The sequence below is a fragment of the Scomber japonicus genome, chromosome 14 (assembly GCF_027409825.1).
Source record: "Scomber japonicus isolate fScoJap1 chromosome 14, fScoJap1.pri, whole genome shotgun sequence".
Taxonomy (NCBI): Eukaryota; Metazoa; Chordata; class Actinopteri; order Scombriformes; family Scombridae; genus Scomber; species Scomber japonicus.
The window spans coordinates 16,648,481-16,673,039 of record NC_070591.1 but is presented as its reverse complement, the minus strand read 5'-3'; the positions used below and the strand labels follow the sequence as shown (position 1 = coordinate 16,673,039).

The 24,559-nt window shown below is 40.3% G+C and overlaps 1 protein-coding gene across 6 annotated transcripts in view; it reads left to right on the top strand.

Moving 5' to 3' along the window:
- Positions 1–24,559, top strand: part of kcnma1a (potassium large conductance calcium-activated channel, subfamily M, alpha member 1a) — a 132,530-nt gene that overhangs the window by 20,851 nt on the left and 87,120 nt on the right. For all 6 annotated transcript variants that reach the window (XM_053333416.1, XM_053333417.1, XM_053333415.1 and 3 more), the window contains exon 2: positions 14,843–15,004. In XM_053333416.1, the coding sequence (XP_053189391.1) occupies positions 14,843–15,004 (162 nt within the window). The remainder of the gene's footprint in view (positions 1–14,842; positions 15,005–24,559) is intronic.

Below are 24,559 nucleotides of genomic sequence, written 5' to 3'. Positions count from 1 at the left end.
AAAAACGCTGCAAATAAAAACAAACGCCGCTGCAAATAAAAGAAACACTGCAGCAAAAAAACCCCCAAAAAAACAAAAAAACACCGCAGCATATAATAAAAAAAAACGATGCAAATAAAAAAAGCCACAACGGAAGTGGATTACCGGGGACTGTTTTTGCCGAAACACCGGAAGAAGAAACAACAACAACAACAGGACTACGAATTGGAAAACGAACTTGTTGTATTGTTAGCTTCGGCTAACACGGGGAGACTGTCACTACCCGACTAACGAGAGTGGAAACAACTGACGGCTACATAGTTCCGGCAGCTTATTACTGTCGTTGTTGTTGTTGCTTGTACGTGCAGGTCAGGAAAAGACGTAAAAGGGACCGTATATGGTTTGTTATTTGTGTTATTACATGTTGGACTAAATACATGGACATATTGAGGAAAGTATTTCACAAGAATGGATACTTGGCGAGCTGTACAGAAAGTCCTGAGTCATAAGATGATCGTTGTGGATAAAGGGAAGACTTTGAAGGTATGTAGAGATTATAGCTGTTTTTACTTTAGCTGAGTGGCGAGCCGAGCTAATCGCTAATACTATTACGGCTGTGAGCAACCAATATAATTCGTGAGTGGTCTTGAATGAATCAGGGCAACCTATGCTTTCTAACGATGTACGGCATGAATAGATATGTTTAAGGGTTGGTGTTTAAAACATTCTGAAGGACTTGTGGCTACCTCCCAACCTCCGACCCGTCCCGTAGGCGGAACAGCGTGTTTTAAGTGTCTGCAGCCGAAACTAACAATACACCGGCATTCTCCAGTTCAACTTCAAACCTGGGGCTACATCGCCTGACCAAATAACACATTAAAAAGTACATGTAGCGACATTAAACACAACCATTTTCACTTACTTTCTAGTTCGTTTTCCAATTCGTAGTCCTGTTGTTGTTGTTTCTTCTTCCGGTGTTTCGGCAAAAACAGTCCCCGGCTTTTTTTATTTGCATCGTTTTTCTTTTATTATATGCTGCGGTGTTTTTTTTTTTTTGCTGCGGTGTTTCTTTTATTTGCAGCGGCGTTTGTTTTTATTTGCAGCGTTTTTTTTTGTTTGCAGCAGCGTTTGTTTTTGTTTGCAGCGCTACTTTTATTTGCAGCTATGGCGGGTCTCGGCCACCGTACATAATGCACTTTGTGCCATTCACACAAAACCTTTGCATATATGTTCACATGACAGAAAAGATAAATTATTGTATGTATTTGCAACCACTATGCATTGTATCACCTCTGTTGTGCAATGCCTTGCTAAGATTGTAGAGTTCTAGCAGTTTCATGATTAATCACTCACTCACATGTACACATGTACACTCCTCCCTTGTTGCCTACATTGTTGCCCTTTGTATAATTTTATATTTATATATAAATCCTCCTGTCAAACAAATGCAGCGGTAACACATTCTGTGTGTCACCATCCCATGACTTGTCCTTGGGTTCTTACATTGCTGCAGTGATCAAGTGCACACTGTGGACAGTAGAAGAGAGCTGATTCAGTCTTCACATTGTCCCATGTGAAAGCTGTTGCCAACTCTCTCTAACGCACCCTGACAACACTTTTTATGTTTGTGCTGGATTTTCAGTGTTGTTTATTTGAGCTCAGCCTGTACCAAGCCTGCGAGGGTCAAATAGCTGACTCTGGGAGGTGGGTTTCTCCACCCCTACCCACGCAAACCAACCTTCACATCACAGGGCCATTACAGGGAATGCCTCTCTCAACCTCAGGCGAAAGGCAATCCCGCAATACTCTCTGTCAGCTCTTCAAATCCTAAACCTTTTCCACACACAGCAACAATGCCACTTAAGGGAAAAACAGGCAGATCACAGCAGAAACTGCTCATCTTACACAGACCACAAACAAACATTATTTGACTTGGCTGCAGAGCATGTCCTCTGAACTCTGGTGGATGTAATGTCGGTGGATGTTTCATTTTACCATAAAAATCTTTTGATTTGTAAAGTCAAGAATCAAGCAGAGCCAGATATAAAGAGAAGATGCCTCAGTCCTCCCCAGCAGCCAACTTTACACTTGACATCACATAGAGGCTTAATGCTGTGCAATACGGTCCAGTGTTCCTCCAAAGGCAATGACCTTTCCTATAAACACACAGATTGGTTTGCTGTTCTGCCATCTTGCATAATTACACTGATTCTCTGAAGGCTTCAGATTGCGTGTATACACACTTGCTGCAACGTTTCATCTAGACTCCAGCTCCTCTTAATGGATCTTGTTAGCTGAGGTCAAAGTCCTTTCTGTCTGGGGTCACAGTAAAGAAACACAACCTTCCCTGTGGAACACATTCGGGGGCCTTGGGGTGAGCTGATATACACACAAGCCATAACAATCCCCAACATGTCCTCTCCCCGTTTCCTCCTCCTAACTCCAGGGTTAAAACATGCAAATTCTGTATGAAGGGAGCTGATTTATTTTCCCCAGTGGGAGGCGTAAGATCTAAATTTAAAATGATTAAATGAGCCTAGAGTTAGAAAATCATTTGCACTTCCATTTGTTAGCCTCTGAGCTGTTCTCAAATCAAGGGCAAGTCTCTGAATCATTAGGCTCAAATGACTGCTTTTTTACTGCCTTTAACAAGAACATTTCTCAAATAATGTTGTTGACCCCTATACAGTATAATTCAATTTGTAGATGTAATTGACACATCTCAGAAATTGGAGTGATTTAAAGGTGCAATGTATAGAATTTAGTGACAACTGGTGGAATGGACTTGGTAGAAATGGAATATGATATTCATAAGTGTCTTTTAATTAATGTATAATCACCTGAAAATAAGAATCATTGTGTTTTCATTACCTTAGAATGAATCCTTTATTATATACATAGGGAGCGGATCCTCTTTCACAGATGCTTTGTTTCTACAGGAGCCCAAAATGGAAAAACTAAACACTGACTCTAAAGGGGCCTTTCACCTTTTTTTCACAAGTTTCGTGGCCTCTGTAGGTACTCCTACATACAAGGAATGGGAGGATGAGGGGTATTCAGTTTATTGCAATCTGCAACCTCACCGCTAGATGTTGCTAAATCCTACACACTGCACCTTTAAATCCAGCCTTATTTAATGCTTTTTTGGCATTTAAACGGTTTCGTACAATTATCAAACACTTAGGGAAATGTTGATTAAAATTCAACCTGCACCTCCTTTGCTATTGTTGCACATCAAATAGGTAACTGAAGCTCGTCTCCAAAACTTCATGTAGTCCTGTGCACCGGCTGGCATCAGTGAGTTTTGAGAGTATTATTGCATCAGGAGAAGATAAAGGTAATGAGACCTGTCTCTCAAGCATAGAGAGCCTAATCTCCTAGGTCTCTTCAAGCTTCTCTTAAGCCGCTGCAGTGGAGTGGAGAGAAGAGGAGAGGAGGGAGCAGAAAGAAACGGAGAAGAACTGAAGGGAAAGTGAATAGCTAGGATGAAGGAAGAGAGTTTACAATGGAGGTAGAAGTGAAGAAAGGGAGAATGGACACCTAGAATGACCAGTTTACCTTAAAATTGTGCCTCAGGGGTTGATTTATGGCCAGACATGGTGATACTAGTCAGCTGATTAGATGATGGACAGGGAGAAGAGGACAAATCAAAAGAGATATTTTACTAGTAAAAAGATGTTAACAAATGTAAGGGTATCAGTGGAAGATGAAGGCTTATTAAATGTTAATATGGAATGCATCGCACTGGAAAATACAGTTATTCATTAAAATTAATGTTCAGTGCTGATATTAACATTAATATTAATATTTTGAAAATGATTATGTATCATGTGAATCAGAGATTATCAATAACATTTGACAAAGGGCACATGTATACACATCTGCTACTTTGGCATGCTGAAACTGTGCTCATACTTAGTCACTCATATCTTATGCGTTGACTGCAATGCTCAGAAACAGTGGCTCATTGTGCAATGTCTCCCACTCATCTGTTTCTCTGTGGTTACATATTTTCTTGGGTGATTGACTCATTAGATAAGAGATTTTTTATTTGAACTGCTGAATCCAAATTTACAAATGTTTAAGTGACTACGTTTGAACGTTTCCATAGGCTCTGAATAGTGTTTAAATGCATTAATATATAAAAAAGGCTGGTTGTTGAGAGCAGATTAGATCTTGGTTTCATTTCAGTGCTGCACCAACTTTGTGTCAGGAGGTGCTGAATTTGGTAGTATGCCTTTTATAAAGGACAAATTGTTGTCTTATTTATTGCACTAAACCCAGGTTTTGTAATGCATTTGCAGACTCACTCCATCAAGAAGAAAAGGAGGAAGACCTAAGGAATTACTGTTCAGTGATGAATAAACTATACATTATTCATACAAACTAAGCTCAAATCCAATTACGTCACAAACTATGTCCTAAAAACCACTAATGAATCTCCGTCACTATCTCAATAAAACTGTATTATTACATGCTTAACAAAGGTTGTGGCATATGTTACAAATAAAGCAACCTTCATGAAGGAGTATTTTTAGCTTCTCCAACTGAGAGTTGCCACTAGCACCTACCACTCTGCTGCTAAAACATTAATCTGCCAGTCATGTCTGGATGTTGCTCTTTATAGAGCGAGGTCATTGATCAGTGCAGGTTAGACAGCAGGGAGCCAATTAGGGCAATAGCTACCATCTTGGATGCTTTCTGCTCTTGGAAAACACCTAAACGGCATGTTCTGCAGACGGTAATGGGCCCCCAATTTCATCTGTCTGTTGTTCACTGAGGCTGTTATTGACAGAGAGCTCACTGTCTGTCTGTATTTAGGAGGAAAGCTCATTAAAGTGTTTGGAGTGCAATAGGGGATCATGGCTAAGACAGGTGACTGTATGATAGGCTGTTGCTGTTGTTCTCAGTGCTGTTTCTGCTGCTGCTGCTTTTCAAATTCAATGAGGGCTGTTGAAGAAACAAGACTGGAGAAGAAAGGCTCATATTTTTGGTTCATTAACAAGGTCCAGAAAACATTATTTTTTACATATGAAAAAATACATAATTAAATAAATTGTAATATTATTTTAAGATAATTTGGTTCTGACACCATATATACCAATACTTTAATCTATATCAATAAAATTTGTAGTGGTATCAAGGTATTACTGAAATAAAAAATATATCTCTAATTCAACTTTTTCAATCTGAATAATATCTCAAATAGCTTATCTATCTTTAGAATTAATGAGTAAGTGTTTTTCATTAACTGTGTTTTCCTTGTATGCTTTAATATACAGTAGTGTGGCATGTGGAGTATGGGATTATGACATGACAAGGTGTGCATGCATTGAACCGTGATAAATGTTGTGTTGCCACCCTCACGCATGACCTTGAGTTAGTGCTTCAGGGACACCACAGTACTTACTTTACATCACTTACAAGTCACTGTAGTCAGCCACCACTGGAATATCACACTTACACTTTGTTGAAGGTCACTGTTAGCTTTTTTGTATTTTTTTGGCAAGATGTTTTTGACATACAACCTAACTGTAAGTCAAAGAATAAAGCAATTCTCAGCTTCTTCAAGGCACTATGTTCCACATGTGGCAGATTGGGAGGTAGAGTAAAGTAGAAAGGCTGAATTCTCCTTTGTAGGCTGTACAGTGTATATTTACTTAAATATAAGTTGCTAATCCTTGGATAGAGTTACATGTTATGACTTTGAATGCAACAAAATCGAAGACAAAGTCAGATCATAAATGTAACCTGTGGAGTTTTGTGACCTATGGAGCAGTATTTAACTGAGTGGGTCACCAGTTTGTGTGTGCAAGAGCACTTTGTAACACAACACACTTTCCTGCCAACAATTTTAGATACAGAATGACATTCAGTGGCAGTAATGTACCAAGAAACATAGCAATGTGCCCACAAAAGGCACTGAAGAAGAAGCAACCATTGATGTAAACAAGGCAGCTTTCAAAGTATGCGCAAATGGAGCAAATGCATTTAAGACATTGTTAGGACCCAAGGATCAGAATCAATATTAATATATGAAAACAAATTTTATTTGCACAAATTTTGAGGATGTAAAATTATTGCATTATGTAGCCGCAGGTGTTTGTGCTACATTGCTTTTCTTTTAATATCTGCTCTTATGAGAATATCATGAAGTATCTCAGGGCTGTATCCTAATAAAGCTTCTTACAATGCTAAAATGTGGTTTATAGGCATGCTGAATTAAAAAAAGATCTAAACTACCTAAAGAATTACCTACCTTTGGGCTCTTTAATGCTGTGTGCAGCCCAGCGTGTATTGCTGCTGACAGAGCTTTGCTACTGCAAATATAAGTCCTGCCACTGGTCAGGAGGTTCAGACAGGCAACATGCTGCAAGCTTGTGAGGCACACTATTACCTCCTGATTCATAGGTGTGGTAAGTGATGCCGACACAAACCTAGCCCCAAATGAAATAGAAATCAGTCATCGCCCTTAACACACACACACACACACACACACACACACACACACACACACACACACACACACACACACACACACACACACACACACACACACACACACACACACACAAAATTGTCCAGCACCCTTGAATGAATGAATTCCTGTTGTTAGAGCAATAATAGAAATAGAGTCAACCTTCAGGGTATAGCAAAATAGATGGGGGTTGATGGTTCAAAGAACAGAATATATCAAGGCAGAGGATGATTTTTAAATTTTTATTTTATTTCTTAATGTGTGTGTGTGTGTGTGTGTGTGTATATATATATATATACATATATATATATATATATATATATATATATATATTTTTTTTTTTTCTTTTACAGTCACTTGAATGCTCTACATGCATCATATTCTGTCTTTCTGTTATCACTCATTCATATTGGACTGTTGTACAAAATGGTGGAAATTGGCCTCAGGTAATTGTGCCACTGAAGGCTATAGTACGATAAAGGCTGATGTCATTCAGGCATGTTGCGTCTTTTCATTCTACCTACTTTCTGATTGGATAATATGGTGTACAACCCCCTCTGGAAACACACAGAAGGGCTACAGTCTGGGTCAAAACACATCTTGGTCAATTATGTAGAATGCTTTCATTATACAAAGAAAAAATGCATTAAAACCTCTTTTATGCATATAATCTAATTTATGATTTCCATCCATGGAGGTGTGATAAACACTGCATCTGAATTCTTCTCATGCCAGCAATCACATCGGAGAACATTTGTCCGGTTTATTAATTGGACCAATTTGAAACGTTTCTCTTCAAGTCATACCTCATTTGCATAGAAAACACCATAGTAACAAGCCACATATTTTTGGTTGTATAAGAAAACATAAATCAATCAATAAATACACCTGTCAAAATTTGAATGCCCAGTTATTGGAAATCACACTCTGCCATCTACATTAAAGTAATAATGTTCTCTTATTTATTTTCAAGGTCTGTGTGTCCGAGGACATAAATCCCACTAATGTCAGGTTTTTGCATTGATTACAGGGGCAGTTATCTGTATTTGCAGTCAAATACAGCAGAAGCAAAGCTCAGCAGAGGAGGTGACAAGCTCTTTGTCACAGCTGCAGAGCCTGGTTGACAGTTGCTTACTTTGTTTAAGATGAATTAATCTGCTTCACAGACAGGGGCAGTGACAATTGTTTGGTGCAAATTTCAATGTTGTAGTATCAGTCTTCACTCAGGGTTTTTCTAAAAGTAACAGAGAGTGAAAAGAAAATTATCATATTGATTGTTGAGGTCTGAAACTGCTGTGATGCAACTCAGCCACATACATTAGTGTTAGTTGGTTTTGCTCTCCTGACTGTTTAAGCTTTCAGCCGCCAAACAACTGCAACTAGAGGAAATAAAGAGATACAGCTATACATGAGCTCAATTTCTTTGCTGTGTAGTCAGGCTATAAAAATCATTTTGATTATATAGCCTACAACTTTAGTATGTCCTCATTTAAGCCACTGGCCCTCTATTATCAGCTGATACTAAGATGATAAAACTCAAAGACGTTTACGGATGACAAGTGCTGACCTTTCAATCTCCCACAATGCACAGCATCATCTATTTTTATCTGGGACTACTGGGGCTTGAAATGCTGTATCAATGGAAGAGTTGCAGTATAGTATTATGAATCAACAGGACTGTACATTCAAGATTTTTTTTCTTTGATTCTCCTCCTACTTGTACTAATATGGATGTGTCTTTATTCTGTCCTCTTTTGTTCAAGTAGAGTGTACGTCTTAGACAGCATGTGCTGGCAGGCTTACATTATGTTTTTTTTTTATATCACTGTCTTATTGTTTTCATTGGCTGAGGAGACATCACAATTGGGACAAAAAGCGTATTTGTAGTGCAGCCATTTTGAAGAATGAGTTCCTGTCCTGTTGTGCACATGGGCGTGCGTGTGCTGTCCAGTGGAGATGCAGAGAGATGTAAACCGTTTGGCTTGTCTTCCTGTTTGCCGACATCTATTTAGTTTAGTATCCACAAATCGTCTAATCCTACTCCGACCTGCAATGCTCAAAATAGGTCCAGTACAGAGGGGCAGCACAGGACTAATGTGATTCTGGAGATGGACAACCTTTTCAGTGATACTGATAGCTTTAGTATCCTGAGTGAGACCCATGATTGCACTGTGATGCTGTTTTTTTGTAAGCCTTTTCATAGTTTGGACTTGTGTGTTGATGCTTCACTGACCTCAATCTCATAATTCTTTTGTTGCACAATGGTGAAATCTGTGATTTTCTGAAAATAATTTTACACTTTTAAACTCAAACCCAATAGAAAGACCACAGCACATACTAATGTTTTATAGCTGCTGTATAACAATACATTTCCTTGAAATTTAAAAAAAAAACCAACATTTTTGCCATATAAAGACTAAATCCAGAGTATCTACTTTATCACATATGCAGATCTGCTCTGCCGTGACACAGCCTCTATTAATCACTCCTCTGTAGTGATAGGAAAATTGTGTTGATAGCAGTCACTTGTAAGGGTATCGTCCTGAGCAGATTGCATTCCAGGCTGTACCTGTGTAATCCCTAAATCAAACACATGTCAGCCTAGGTAAGCTCTTAACCCCTGGATCAACCGCATAGTCCCATCATCTCAAATCAGAATGCTTTTCTATATTTTTGCACTTTGATTTGCTCTTTGTTTTGTAATGATACATACTGTAGGGAACACAAGTTATGAATGTAACATGTATGCTCTACTTTGATTGTTGTAAAATGTGTGACGCCAGCTGTGGGGATTTCTTTTTAGCAGAGATACATCACTCTAGTCACATATCACTTCCTATGGCCCAACATTAATTTGCCTGCACCATTCAGCCCGTTTGTTCTATGTGGTTCAGTAGTCATGACCTACAAACAGAAATAACAGCTTTTCTCCACATGGTGTTGTCAGATTCAGCCTTGCACCTGTGTGTCTGTATGCGTGCATTAGTATGTGTAGAGGCTCCCTATTCTTCTTCCCTCTTCCTTTTTGCTGTGACCCAGTGTAGGTCTGTAACCCAGGGACACTGGGTAACTGTACCGGCATTAAAATAGCAAACAGGGGGAACAGAGCGTGTTATGAGATTCGCTAGTTTCACGTCTCCCTGGGTGAGGCTATAAATAGCCTCTCACACTGGAATAGAGTTTTCCCCAGCGATGCGGACGAAAGCCAGAGGAACAGCTGCGCTAAAGCCAAGTCCTGTTAGATCATCGAGTCACATGGGCATGTTTCTGTCTTTCCCTCGCTCCTTTTCTTTCTGTCTCTCTCTCTCTGTCTCTGGTGCCTAACCCTCACTTCCCATTTCTCTTGCTTTCTAATCTGTCTTGCTCTGTCTTTCACCCACTTGTTTATCTTGCTGCCTTGCAGTATCTTTGTCTCTCTGTCACTGTCTTGCCACTTCTCTTGTCTGTCTGTCCTGCTCAGTTGCCTGTCTCTCTTGATGTCTTTTAATTTGTCTCTCTGTCATTATCTCTGCCCCCCTCATGTTATTGTTCTGTCATTCTATCTATTAGCGTCCCTCCGACTTGTTGTTTGACTGCCTGTCCTTTTTCTCCCATGGCCACTGTCTCATTTACCCTGTGCTGTAGATTTCTTAATGTCAGTCCCTCTCTTTGTCTCCCTTCCTGTGCCATGTTTTCTCTCTCTCTCTCTCTCTCTCTCTCTCTCTCTCTCTCTCTCTCTCTCTCTCTCTCTCTCACTCTCTCTCTCTCTCACTCTCTCTCTCTCTCTCTCTCTCTCACTCTCTCTCTCTCTCTCTCTCTCTCTGTCTCATTATTACCAAGCCTCCCGTGTGTATTGTGTTAATTGGTACAATGCTAATATTAACAATGTTCATCTGTCTTATTAGACAGTTTCTTGAAGTAGGAGGATGAACTACATACATTTTTAAATAGAAAATTTAACAGGTGTTTCATCCACACTATCATTTAGAATCAAGATTGTGTGTACTGCAAATGAGTAGAATGAGAACTGAAACCTGTTCATTGCTGTGTATCATTTTCCAAAAAAGCAATGTTTGATCATAGACATTTGTCAGGCATTAAAATCACAATATACTCCAGCCATGGGATGCAACATCCAATAAAAAAGGAAGTCAAATCACCCGAGACAGTTACTCCATTACATACATACATAAATGAGACTAACAATGCATCTCAAGTTCTGTAAATTACAATACAAGCTAGAAAATAGAAAATACTATATATTATAAGCAGGATGGGAAAGAGAAAAACTAATATTTCAGCTACACAAATGTTGTTTGGTTTTTCAGGCTTCCCTTTCATCTTTCATGTATAAATTCTTACCAGTAGACATATACAAGTATGATGTAGGTTTGCAAGTATGATGCTTTGTTTGCAAGTATGATGCTTTGTTTCAAGAGGTCACAGGCAAAAAACAAAGTTAAGGATAAATGATGTTTTGCTGTACAGATTGTAAAGCCCCTTGAGGCAAGTTTGTGATATAAGGCTATACAAATAAAAGTGACTTATTTTCCAAATTAGGAATAGTCCTCCTTCCGCCATTTTAGGGAAAAGGGGCCAATGTTGCCCTTGCCATTGACAGTAGAAAATTTAAATAATTCCTTATTGTATTTTTTCCCCTTTTGGAGTTTTGGTATGAACACATTTGCCTCATGCGACTCCCCCTCCCCACCCCTCTCTTTGCCTGTCTCTCTCTCAGTTTGACATCACAGGTGTGTATATATAGCCAGCAGATGGATTCTCCCATGGCAGGGTGCTTCAGTGCCTCTCTCTCCTCTGGCTTATGCCTACCACTGGCCACCCAAATGAACTAGAAACAATTTCTTGTTTACATTGTCTCTTTTAATCTGCCCAACCATCAGTTCGTGACTGCATCCATTATTCATGTCTTCCCCTCCATCACACACATGCTTGTATGCACACAATCACACATTATTGCATCTGAATATTGTTCTTCTAGCCTCCGTGTTCAGGTGTGCACTAGTGAGAATAGCTCCCAGATTAAATCGCCATTCGTCAAGGTCTACATTATCTGAAAACAAATACAAATAACTTGCATCACAATCTCTTTTATACCTCGAAATTTGGTTACAATTAAATGAGTTGAAAATGAATTGAATGTACAATCCATGTCTGTCTAGTTTGTCTTTAAAAAAACCCAAACTGATTTACAATGACACAGCTGATTGGTGTTTCCTTGATGCGACGTGGCACTAGGAACTTGTCAGACAGTTAACAGCATGTCAGTATTTACCACAAAGTTGCTGTGACAGGACTAATGTCTGAAGGCATATGAAGGCATATACTTGAAAACCCATCTGAAGGAAAAAGTACCAAGAGTGAGGAACAAGTACTGCTTCCACGAGACTTGGGTGACACACAGTAGTTCTAGGGTTATGTGGTGTGCTCCTACTGTGGTGTACTATATGTGTGTCAGGTGTGATGTTGTTGGGGCCTTCTGGCTAAGAGGTAACTGCTGGGCATAGACTAGCACATACTATGCCACCACAACATGCCTGGAGTTCTATCGAGCAGGCACACAGCCAATCGGAGTGAAACCTTAGACATCCTTGCGCAGAGTGACCAGCATGCATGCATGCACACTTTGTTGAGTATTTGCAGCATGTGACAGGCGAGATGCATGTAGACTACGTAGTCAAGTGAATACTGAACAAGTATGGACGTGGGGTGGTACTGTACGTGCTTTGGAGTGTAAGAGAAGACAGAATCTTAGTCATGCAGACTGCACATGTAATTGGACTATTTACAATGTCTTCCAGCTTCAAGCCAGCAACATGTCATTTAAAGTATTGTGAAATTAGCCTGAATTTGAAATAAGCCTTTTTAATCAAAGGAAAATAAATTCAGAAAGTTGAGATTAGGAAACTATTTTTTAAAGGTTTTGTTAATGATAGACTACAAAAACAACTTGGTTAAAGTTTGATTAAAAAACAACTGCAGTAACAGCAGAAAACTTCTGGTCTCAGTATTTGATCGCAAGCTAACATACATTAGCAACACAAGACTCATTTTTCCACCAATGTGTATCTACATCAGTTACTACATTTACATAGCCACGTCGCTCTCATTCACTCTTTATTCTGTCAGATATTTCTCACTTCTTCCTGTCTTCCCTTGTGTTGGGATTTATGAGTTTTTTTTACCCAGTTACAGATTTTGTGTGACTTTCAAAGACAAAACTGAATTATTTGAATCATATTTATAGATTTTGTTTTTAGAATTTGTGAGTCCCCTAACACGAAGCTATTATAAAGCACAAGTAACTGAATTGTACACTGCAGTTCTGAGAGGCCCAAAGGCATGAGCAGATAATGATCTAATGACTAAGTCAGGCTTTTTTAGGGCCAGTTTATTGGCATTGTTATGGGTTGGAATCAAATTAGGAAAATGGCAGTTGTGTCGATGCCATATCATTATGAAATTGTAATCCAATTTGACGAGACAATCCTCTTGAAATGGACAGAGCACTCTCTTGGGCTCATCTGTAATAGTGTTGCTCTTTAGCCCTGCAGAAGTACTCAAGTTGCAGTCTGGTTTGTTTTTGTGTTGTATGTGGGCACATATTGGTCACCCCAGTGGTTGCTTGGTCTTTGGTTGTATCTCTGTTTTGTGCCCTATAGGGTTCCTTGAATGAGATGTGCTGGGGAAAAAAACAAACAAACCCATTGTAAACACATCTTATTTTATTTACGTCATCGATTTTAGATGTTCTAGGGTCATCCAAACAAATTGTAGGAATGTGACATGTACAGTACTGGAAAACAAATTCACTGTGGAGGATGTAATCACCTCTATGGCTGTTTGTCACTGTGAGGAGGGATGTTGTAAAATCCAAGTTCTGCTTGTGTACCCTGCAGTAATATGAGCTTGCCCTCCTTGGAGAGGAGCATTGTGCCACCATCAAGAGGACTGAAAGTTATTCCAAGGATTCTCCATGGATGCCATTTGCAGGGCCTCACCAAAAGTTTTATGAGGCTGAGGCGTGACAAACACTAACCTTTGTGTCATTGTGCACCTACATGTAATTGTGGGATTGTGTTGCCTCAAGGTTTATTTCATTAGCTGTATTTCAAACAGAAAACAGAAATCGACTTATTTCTTTTTCCTACCAGAAGGACAGGGAAATGTAGTGCCTGCTTTGTCATATTGACCCCATCCTCCCAACAAAAAACAACACAATAGATCGTGATGCCAGTCACCAAAAACAACCTGTAGTTACATTTGAGTGCCATCTAGTGGCTATAGTAATTAGTACCTGGGGAAATGGCGCAACTCAGATGACGTCTATGCAAGATGACAAAATTTCCATATTCAGAGATAGCGGATTGGGAACTTAGACTTTAGCAGGATACCACTGTTTGCTTCCTGTTTCCAATTGTGAATGCCACAATGGTGTTTACTGTTGCCATGACGACGAAGGTTGCCTTACATTAATGGAGTAGTAACTTTAACCCACGCCACGGTTTTATTGATCACTTTAATCAAAACCATGATCGTTCTTTAACCCTAACCAAGGGGTTTTGGTGTACAGTATAAACCTAACCAGATCTTAACCACAATGTTGTCACATTATAAAACAGAATTTTTTGAACAGTCATTTGACAAATGATATGCTCATTACTACTGATAGAGGAGCCTGATCAAAAAAATGGATGCATGGTCAAACTGACCTATGTGATCGCCTAATTTGGAGGGTTTGTAGGTTGAATCAGAAGTGAGTGAATGGCTGGACAACTGCATACAGTGACTCTACTAAGCAAACCATGTCAATAAACCGCCAGGCTCCTCTGCTCACTCAGTCGGGTGCAAGAGGGAACATTGAAAGGCCTGTAGGAGAACAATGGTCTTACACTCTCTACCCTGAGGAACAGTTAACTTAAATAGCCATATGTGCAAAATGGGAGGGAATGACTACACATTCACTCTGTCCTTATCTAATGCACATGCACTGAAACTCATTCCAACACATGTATTCAATATATAGCAGATGGACATTATCATGGCATGATGATTATATTTGCAGTCCTTTTTTTTCTTTTCTTACCCTCAGAGGTTTTAGCTCATCATGAATGTGGTCATACATGTGGCCATGCATGTGGTCAGGAATATAGAAGCCTTCAGTTCAGAAGGGGCTGATATGAGTAATGTGTTTTAGTTTGTTGATAATAGATATAGATTTGCCTATAGCCAACAATGTCTTTCTATCCACATTTGTTAAATGCCACCACAATTTTGTGTGTTTTAAATGTCCTTTGTAGATTCTCTTCATCCATAAAGCAAGCATGTTCTTGTTTTTGTATTTATATGCTTCATTTTCTCACATAGATTATTATTTTTTTCTTACAGGAGGTTCAGAAGGTGAACAACCCCGCCATCAATCAGGCAACAGACGCACCAAAAGGTGATGAGAAGGAGGAGGTCCCAGCCAGCGAGGTGGGATGGATGACTTCAGTCAAAGATTGGGCTGGCGTCATGATCTCTGCTCAGACGCTCACTGGCAGAGTTCTGGTAGGTTTTTCCTCTTCTAATGGATTTAAATGTTTCAAACCCCAAATCCAGACTCAAATCCATTAGCACTTTTTTGATAGTAATGAGCCCACAATTAGTTAAAAGCAGCAGTTTGTCCTCAGGCAAACTGTCGGCTACTGGTTTTCACACCCAAATTGGCTTTCAGATTAATCCATTCTATAATCTGCTATGTCGACTTTTACTCACCTGTTTTATACAGGGCCCATATGAGACATGCTGTAGGGCAATTAAATTGATCTCCACAGAAGCTCACAAATGTTCAGTCCTTACAAGATCTCAGTTATTTGGCTGGCACTGTCTCTCTGCTGCAATGTCCTATGCCCGGCACGCTGTAACTCACTCTGCTGTGCCTCTGCCAGCTGAAGTGATGAGTGTGCGTGTGAATGTGTGTATTTGTGTGTGTATGGGAGGGCCAGATTTATTTGTGAAGTATGAGAGGTAGCATATGTGGTGTTTGTGCAGTAGGTAAGAGGCTGTCACTGTGGCTTTTCTCCTTGTATGAATTACAGCCTCACTCCCACGCTGACCCTCTTTCCTTTGGCTTTATCCCTCACTCTGCCTCCAGAATCTCTTCTATTCTGTAAAACTCTTTGCCGGGTCTGGTTGTACGTGTTCACATACATAATGCTTTGCACCTATTCAGGTTGTTCCCATATTGTTTGAGTGTTCATATTCCAACATAATCACAGTTAATTCTATGGTCACAAAAGACTTAACTGCTGCAGTGTGTGCCTGGTAGCTTGGATGTCTTCAAGTATGCATATCCCAAAAGCACTCTCTGTGACAAAGGCACAATGTAGGTTGCCCACATGTTGCATTAATGATGACATTGTGAAAATTTGATACATTTTCAAAGGGTACTGTGCTGCCTCACGTGACTGCACCACCTTAGCAAAATACATGACTAAAATTAAAACCTGCCTTTCCATCAGCAGCATTTCTCATAATGCATGATGTCTGCCACTTAGCATAGCTGAAAGAATTTGAAATTGAAAATATCAATTTTGATCTATACTTAGTTCTGTGTTGTCTAGCTATTCTTTAACATTTTAACTTGCCTCAGATTATTAAAACCAGTAGGTCTGTTTTGCACAGACATCCACTGTGGACTAAATGAAGCAGCAGTGGGAGTGAGGAGAGAGATGAATCCAAACTAAAATTCTAACACCATCATTGTTAATGTTTGCTGGAATGTGACAGTTTCGTCACGCCTGGTGAGAGTAGCTGGGAGTTGAGAGGAAGATGAAGAATTCTTTAGGGAGCTGTCAATTTACTAAATGAGTCTCTCTTTCATCACTTCCCCACTCACACAGCTCTGCTGGCATGGACACTGCTCCCTCTCGCTTTCATCTTTTGCTCTGCCTGAGTGCTCTCTCCCAATCTGCCCTGTGTGCATGTATATGTGTATGTGTGTGTGTGTGTGTGTGTGAGAGAGAGAGAGAGAGGGAGAGAGGGAGAGGGAGGGAGAGAGAGAAACAGAATGGTTGTGAGAGTTGGTGAGAAATTGGGCACTGGTTGCTTTAAAGGGGTTTCTAGGCATAGAGATATCCCAGTGTATCACCTACTGTGATTTGTGCTACTTCTGATAGGGCTGATAATTCTGCCCAGCATACTGTGTCTGATTATGCCCTCAGTCTAATGATATACAGCACAATATGTACTGATGAATACTCCGTGTAGTTGAATGGGTATCTCCTCATGTGAGTGGAATGTGTACATTTGTGAATGCATGTATGCTAGAATTTCTCCACATATACAGTAAAAGCATGATAGGTTGTGTATAAGAATGCTTGTGTGTATATGTGTGGGGGTGGCTGATTTTGTCGGACTCTTGCTCTCCCATCAGTGCTTCACTGCGGATTAAAATTGTAATGAGTATCCGTGTACACAGAACCTGGCTGGTAACCATAGCAACTGCCGTGTAGTGGTGCTCAGTCATTTGACAATAGGGGGGTGTCTGCCTGGGCAGAGCAGAAATTACGCACACATACACATACACATACACATACACATACACACACAGGTGGGATTAAAGCTTGGAGCAGGGTCCATTTTTATCCAGGTGGAAGAGCCAAAGCAGATTGAGATAGATAGCTACTGTGCTGACGGTAGACAGAGCCCTCCATCCCTGTTCATTTGTTTGCCTTGATGACTTCACTGCTAGTGAAAGATCAAGTATACCCCTACACCTATTGAATTATCAGATAAATCTAAATCCACCTATGGCAGCAGTTTGGCCATATTGTTTCCTCATGCTGGGTCGAATTACAGGTGTGAGAAGAATAAGGCTCTTTTGTTGTTGGTGCCTAATGTGACTTTGCCAAACTTCTTTGCTCTGATGAGAAAGGAATTAAATGAACAAATATCCACCCATGCTGCAATATCATTAAGACTACACATGTGCTGCATGAGAAGCAGATCATTCTGGTCATTAGTGGCCCTCTTTTGATGCCCCATTACTGAGCCATAGGCTGCAAGAGCAGATAGTTATTATGGCTCGTGAGCAGTGTTGGGCACGTTACTTCGAAAAAGTAATTAATTATAGTTACTCATTACTTCTCCCAAAAAGTAACTGAGTTAGTAACTGAGTTACATCAATGTCAAAGTAATTAATTACCAGGAAGAGTAACTATTATGTTAATAATGATAAACTTCTTTAATATAACAATGAAAAATTGGAGAGAGAGAGAGAGAGAGAGAGAGAGAGAGAGAGAGAGAGAGAGAGAGAGAGAGAGAGAGAGAGAGAGAGAGAGAGAGAGAGAGAGAGAGAGAGAGAGAGAGAGAGAGAGAGAGAGAGAGAGAGAGAGAGAGAGAGAGAGAGAGGCGCCTGTTCGTGCGAAAACCGCTTCAGTGAGGTCTGAAGAAGTAATGCCACATTTTTTTGGCATTAACGGTAACAGTGTTAGTAACGACATTATTCCCATCACTACTCGTTAGACTGCTCACAGCATGTAATAAGGGTAAACAAAGAGCAGCAGGTGCACACTGGCACTTGTTTGCATGTGTACGTGACAATTCATGTGTGCATCTTATGTGATTTCATGAGAAAAAGGTGCTGATAATACGTTGTTTCCTCAGTCGTATGTCAAAGTCACCTGTCTCAGTGTGATCATAGCCTCTGTAACCTACACACAAGAGCCCCTTGCAGCACATAAACACTCTCTCTCTCTCTCTCTCTCACACACACACACACACACACACACACACACACACACACACACACACACACAGCCATATATCCAATTTCGATTAGGCCCTCTGTCACCTTATGTGCCTCATGAAATACAGGGGGAAATGATTGATACTAGCATGAACCATTGTTGCTCCTCTGTGGGCCTTAGTGTTTTGTATCACCCATTACCTTTACAATATAGCTTCATCAAATATTTAGTACCTCATTCACGCACGACATGCCACCAGTGTAGTTTTCAGTTGACACTAAGCTCGAGGTCATAGGGAAAAACACAAGGGTTAATGGACTAAAACATAATCGAATGTGACCTCTGCTGCATATACAGCCATCAAAAAGAGAGATAGATGAAAACACTAATAATTCCAAAAGTCTTAAAATGGCTATGAAAAAAACTTTTTAGAAGTTAACTTATTAACTGAATAAGTCTGTCTGTGTGGACTTATGCAGAGCAGGAAGTGCCAGCTGCAGCTTGAGGAGGAAGTGTGTCTCTGAGCCCCGCGAGACAGCTGAGTTGGTGAAAGGCAGCAGGTGAAAGGCAGAGCACCTCTGGTCTGGCACTGGATGGCTCATCGGTCTCTTGACAAGCGTATCACCTCAGTTGCTTTGTAGGAAGACCTCATTAAGCACTCAAGGGCACAGTGTCCGGGGAAATGACTTGTCGGATAGCTGGATGAATATGAGTTGCCTGAATTCTTGTGCTGCATTACCGCAACATTTCATCTAATTGATTCCTGCACTGATGCTACAGTAACAATGTATGTAATCCTATAATGTCCAACAAAAAGAGCGAGGATTACAATATCTGAATGCAGATATTTGCTATATCTCTCTGCACAGTGGATTTGCACGGCATGGTGGGTCCAGAAATAGGTCAGCTCTGCCATCTTTCTTAATGGGATCTTGGGTGGCAACCAGGGACCATCTGTTCACATGGCCCGCTCCCTAAACCCTATGGTCATCCCACTGCCTGTCCATCCACCCCCACACTGTATGACACTCTGCATTTTGACCCCTATCATCTGCAAATTCAACACATCTGTCTATCTCTGCAGTCGAGTGACATCACATGCGTTCTGTTACTTTTCTCCATTTACTGCTCTCCAGCTTATGTGTTAGAGCAGTCGCGTACAGTGTGTGTGTGTCTTGGCAGTAAACAAGGTGAAATTGTGTAAGGACCACTGTGTGCGCGATCCATTGTGTTTCCATGTGTCTTCAAACATCCCGTTGTGGAGAAAATAAGTGTGAATGTGTTCTCTCGCACTCCCCATGATTGCCTTCCTCCCTGCATGGAGAACAGCTGTCATTCACAGTGTTCCACTTTCATGACTGCCATTGTTTATATTACTGCAGTGCGTGTTTACCTGGATGTGAAAGTGCATTTTTGTACTGACAGTGTTTGGGCTTGCATAAGCATATTTGTGTGTGTTTTTTTTTTACAGCAGCCGTTGGGTACTGCCAGAGTCCGTTTGCATCCCTGAGTTTACCCATGAATGTATGAGTGTGCGTCTGATGCATGTTTGCCTGAGTAGATACAGTATGTTTCACTGTGCTTTGTGTGTGTTTGTGTGTAAGTGGATGTATTCTTGTGTGCATTAGTATGTGTGTCTGTTTGGGCTGGCTAATTACGCTTTCCTGTTGAGTGTGTGGAACTAATTTATTGCTATCAGTAAACTCCTTAGCGTGGATGCAGCTGTCAACACAGCAGCATCTCCTGCATCACACTTCACCATGACAATAGCCTCATCCCTATGCATACAACTAATAGACACCATATGTCTCTTCATATGCATTCAGAAATATAGGACATCTTGTACATTATATTGCATGATTGCAAGCTTGAGGATTTAATGACACAATGTTTTATCCATCCAGAGGGAGCAGTATGTGTTACTGCCAGGAAGATTCAAAGAGGGATGTATACAACAAACACAGCCACTCACACACATATAGCACATATGCAATAAAATAATCAAATTCATGTTAAAAACAATGAAGTATCTCATGTATGCACTTTATGAAACCAAACTCTTTCAAATTGTGTCAAGCAATAACTATCTGTTAAAGTTTACACATTATTAATCTGGACAGAAAATTTCTAGAAGAATAACATCATATTGAATTGTCATGTTTAGATTCTGCTGAATGTCAATCAGTTTTAAACCAGCACTAGCTAGACAACATGGACAGATAACTCAAATACACACAAATGCACCCAATTCCCTTAGTGTCTGTCTGAGAAAGTGTCTGTCAAGTTGACATGAGAAATAAACAATCGATAGCCGCAAAGACCATCTCTCCTGGAATTGCTTCACCCAATTTCTCTGTAAATTAATAGCAGTGGACACAGACAAATGTATCAATTTTTCACCTCTCTGTTCAGCATTCAGTGGCATGACACTTTGCTCTAGTGGTGTGTTTCTCCATAATGAAACTCAATTTCTGAGCCAGTTCGCTCTTATTCCCTTAACTCAAACTCTGTGCTCTCTGAAACCTCCAGGCTGTCTCTTTGTCTCCCTCCAATTCCTCCCAGTTGTCGAGTTTAGCTTGCTGCACAGCTTATTCATTTGTCATTTGCCATAATTTATCAGTTCAGTCGATGGCAATTCGATTGACATTGACTTAAATCCTCCGAAGGGTGACGAATGGCCAGAGGGACCTCAGCAGACAAAAACACTGCAGCAGAGAGAGTGAGAAGAAACAAGCAGAAGGAGAGAGATGGGTGTGGTGCCAGCCACAGTCCCCTCTGATCCCAACGATATATGTTAGAAAATCCATAAAAACTAGACTTCAAAGGACATTGTATTGGCAAAACTGTTTTTAGAGAGGATAAATTAACAAAAATAATTTGAATAAGATGACAAGATTGGTCATTTGCAGCTCACCTTGTTTTATACAAGATATTTTATCTTTAGTTAAGTTTAGATTTGTTTTAGCTTCATTATGAAGGTTAGAGCAAAGTAAATAAACATTTACAGCCTCAATCTGTTCACCAAGGTACAGTACAAATATGCTGTTTTAGAATAAATTAAGAATTTCTACACCATGTGTGAATTGTGATGTTTGTTGGTAGATATTAGTTAAGTAATGTTGAGTACATGTATGTCTTCATCTGACTACATTTATTTTATTGGTTTCAGTGTTTGATTTAGTACAGCATGTCACTGGGATTTAGTTTTGGTTTTAAATGTATTCTCATACCACGGCCACAGGTCAGCTGTGTGAAGTCAGCCCTGCTGTCTTGGTTTTTCTGGGATGACGCCACATAAGAAATATAAGTCGTGCACTGAGTGGTGGTGGAGTGTAGCAACAGGAAGGGGGAGGGAGGGGGATGAGAGGGAAAGCAGGCTGTCATTGGAGAAAATAAAAGCGACAGGGAGCTCTGCCATCAGGCTGCACTGTTTTAGGTGGTAGAAATTCACACACTGCTTTCTCACTCAGCAAGCAAACATAGTGCTGCACATCTGAGTATGCATAGATAAATACAGGGCATAGTCTACTGTATTATATTATCCACGAAACATCCTATTACAAGTTATGTCAAGTAAGAGTAGGAGAATAGTCTACAGTCTGTGAGTTACAGCTAGAGTTCCTTATCTGTAAGATAACCCAGGAGGAAAAACATCTAGTAGATTGAAATATACCTAATCACTTTGTAAAACACTATTCATTTCATGTTGTATAGTTGTAAAGTTGTTAAATTGCCTCTTTTGTTCCATTGTTCATCGATCATCATAAATTCGCGATACACTAGGAGAATTTTACAACTCTGAAATGGTAGGTCTCAATTTGTCCTCATGAATGATTTTCCCTGCAGCCACCCTTTGGGCCCATCATAACTCTGAGCTGTTCAGCAGGATGACTCATCATTGCCTTTTCTTTCTTTCTGTCCCCCCATCTATTAACCCATCAATTTGCCACCTGAACCTCTATGGCTAAATAGGCAATGACCTAAACCTGCCTTTTCTCGCTGCATTTGCCCAGGCCCTTTGTCTGTCTGTTCAGCAGAAGAAAGGTCAAGAGAGCAGACACAGGAGTGATGTTTCATTTAGCTGACTACCCGGCCTTCTCCTTATTAGATCAAAGTCACCTGTGACTTCCGAGGCAATGTGGCTGAGGCACTGTGGCGACAGTACATGTTAATTTGTTTCCTTTAGTCTGGGATAGATTAAAAGCTCAGCACCTACATTCTAAAAATATTTATTAATCAAATCGTGTCCCTGAAACTTACGAAGCAAAGTAAAAAGTTTAGGTGTCTGTTTCATACAGCTGTTTGTGGGAACTGCAGTGCCCTTGGAGTGTCTCACAAGGAAATCCAAAATCACTTAGCTAATTAGAACAAACCCATCGTAGCTTTTAAACAAGTAGGGCATGCTATTAGATGATTAAAATATGGCCTTCCTTGAGTCTCAGCAAGTGACTGCAGCAGTGATATTTTGTTTACTTTTTACAATGTGATTATTTATGCTCTGCTGAAACCTCAGGCTCAAGACTGACAGGGTCGTCAGAAATTAGATTACATTTAGCGCATTAGACTGCAGGCTAGAGACAGCAACAGACAGACAGACAGACAGAAACACACAAAGAGCAAACAGTTGACAGGCAAATGGGAAAGTGGACAAGCAGAAAATTGCATGCAGACAGATAGAGACCTAAGTCGGCAGTCACAGAGGATGCAGATGTTCCCCTGTTTGTCATTTGGAGCCCCCTGTCTTCTCTGTGACATCACTCTCCCTGTCTCATCTTTGTTATGGCTCCCTGGTAAGGTCTCGGGAAGGGGTGCTGAGTGACTCAGTGCCTCCAGGATGACGCACACCTAACGGATCAGAACTTGCAGCATCACATTGATCCAACCGCATCTAACACTGCCATCACTGCTAGGCACATGTCTTAAAGCTTTCCAAAAGCAGGATTAGGGATAGAGGATATTACCAAGATTAATGAAGAATGAAAATTCTAGTGGTTGCAGTACTACTGCTAGTATAAATGTTCTTTTATTTTCCTGAAAATAAAAGTTTCCAAAAAGAAGTTGCGTGGTGACCATGGTGACAGCCATAAACTGCAACGTTGTTAGTTCGTGTCTGACTGGTGACATTTGTCGCACATTGTTCCCATTCTCTCTCTCATCATTTCATGTCAACGCTCTGTTGTCCACTATGATAAAAGGTATAAAATGCCCTAAATATGCTTGAAAAGATAAAAATCTGTACTTAAATAGGTTGTCAGCGTCCCATGTTTGTATAACAGTGAAAATGCTGCTGTCTTTGCAGAGAGCCAAAGAAATCACTTCACATCACATTACATTTTACAGTATTTCTTATTTTGCTGTATTTGCATAAAGCAGTCAAATCACTGCTCTGAAATAGGCTGACGACTACACTGACAGCTAGACAGCAGCCTGCCACAAAGAAGCACAAAAACAGCCAGGGAATTGGTTCGTCAACCCACACTAGCTTTCCTTTTAATGGCTCCTTGATCACTGTGAACAAAATGCTGTCTATCCTGGGCTTGTAAGCTACCATTAACAGCATTTTTTTCACCTGCTCACCCACTCAGAGAGGCTTGAACACTAAAGGAGCATTATTTATCAAATCATATTCCTTTTTTCTTGACATGATTTTGAATGTAAAAATGTTTCATCAGTATAACCAAAAGATAAATCATTGTCTATTACTGAAGGAAGAAAGTGAATTCCTCCCGGCTCCACAGGTGTTGCTCTCTAACTCACTCTGTGCCCCAAACTCCCTGCAGTGGGCAAAGCTTTAAGAAAATATCCCTATTGGGAATGATGAATGTTACATTATTAACATTCAACATTTTCTTGGTGCAGGCTTTATATGCTGCGTGTCAATTGCTCTGTGAAGCAGTACTGCCTCCTCGCCATCTCACCATATATACATCAGCAGGTCTGAGTCACTCACACACACACACACACACACACACACACACACACACACACACACACACACACACACACACACACACACACACACACACACATACAGACACACAGATAGAGAGAAATAGTGTGGGAGTGAAAGGATCAGTGGAGCTGGGGCTGACTGCATCCCTACCTCTGCTTTATAGGGTGGACAGGTTATTATTGCGGCAGCATCAGTGGTGGAAGATAGATGATATTGTTTCTCTCCTACTAAAGCTGACCAAAGGGGCAGCAAAACCAGCTGTCATATAATGTTTTATATTGACAGGAAACACTCTCCTATTGTGCTGCACAGAGCCTCAGAAGGTGACTGATTTAGTGCCATCTTTCTGTGTAATGGCATTGCAGTACTATATGCCTTATATTTCTCTCTTTCCTTTTTGATCGTCCTGTGACTCCTGTG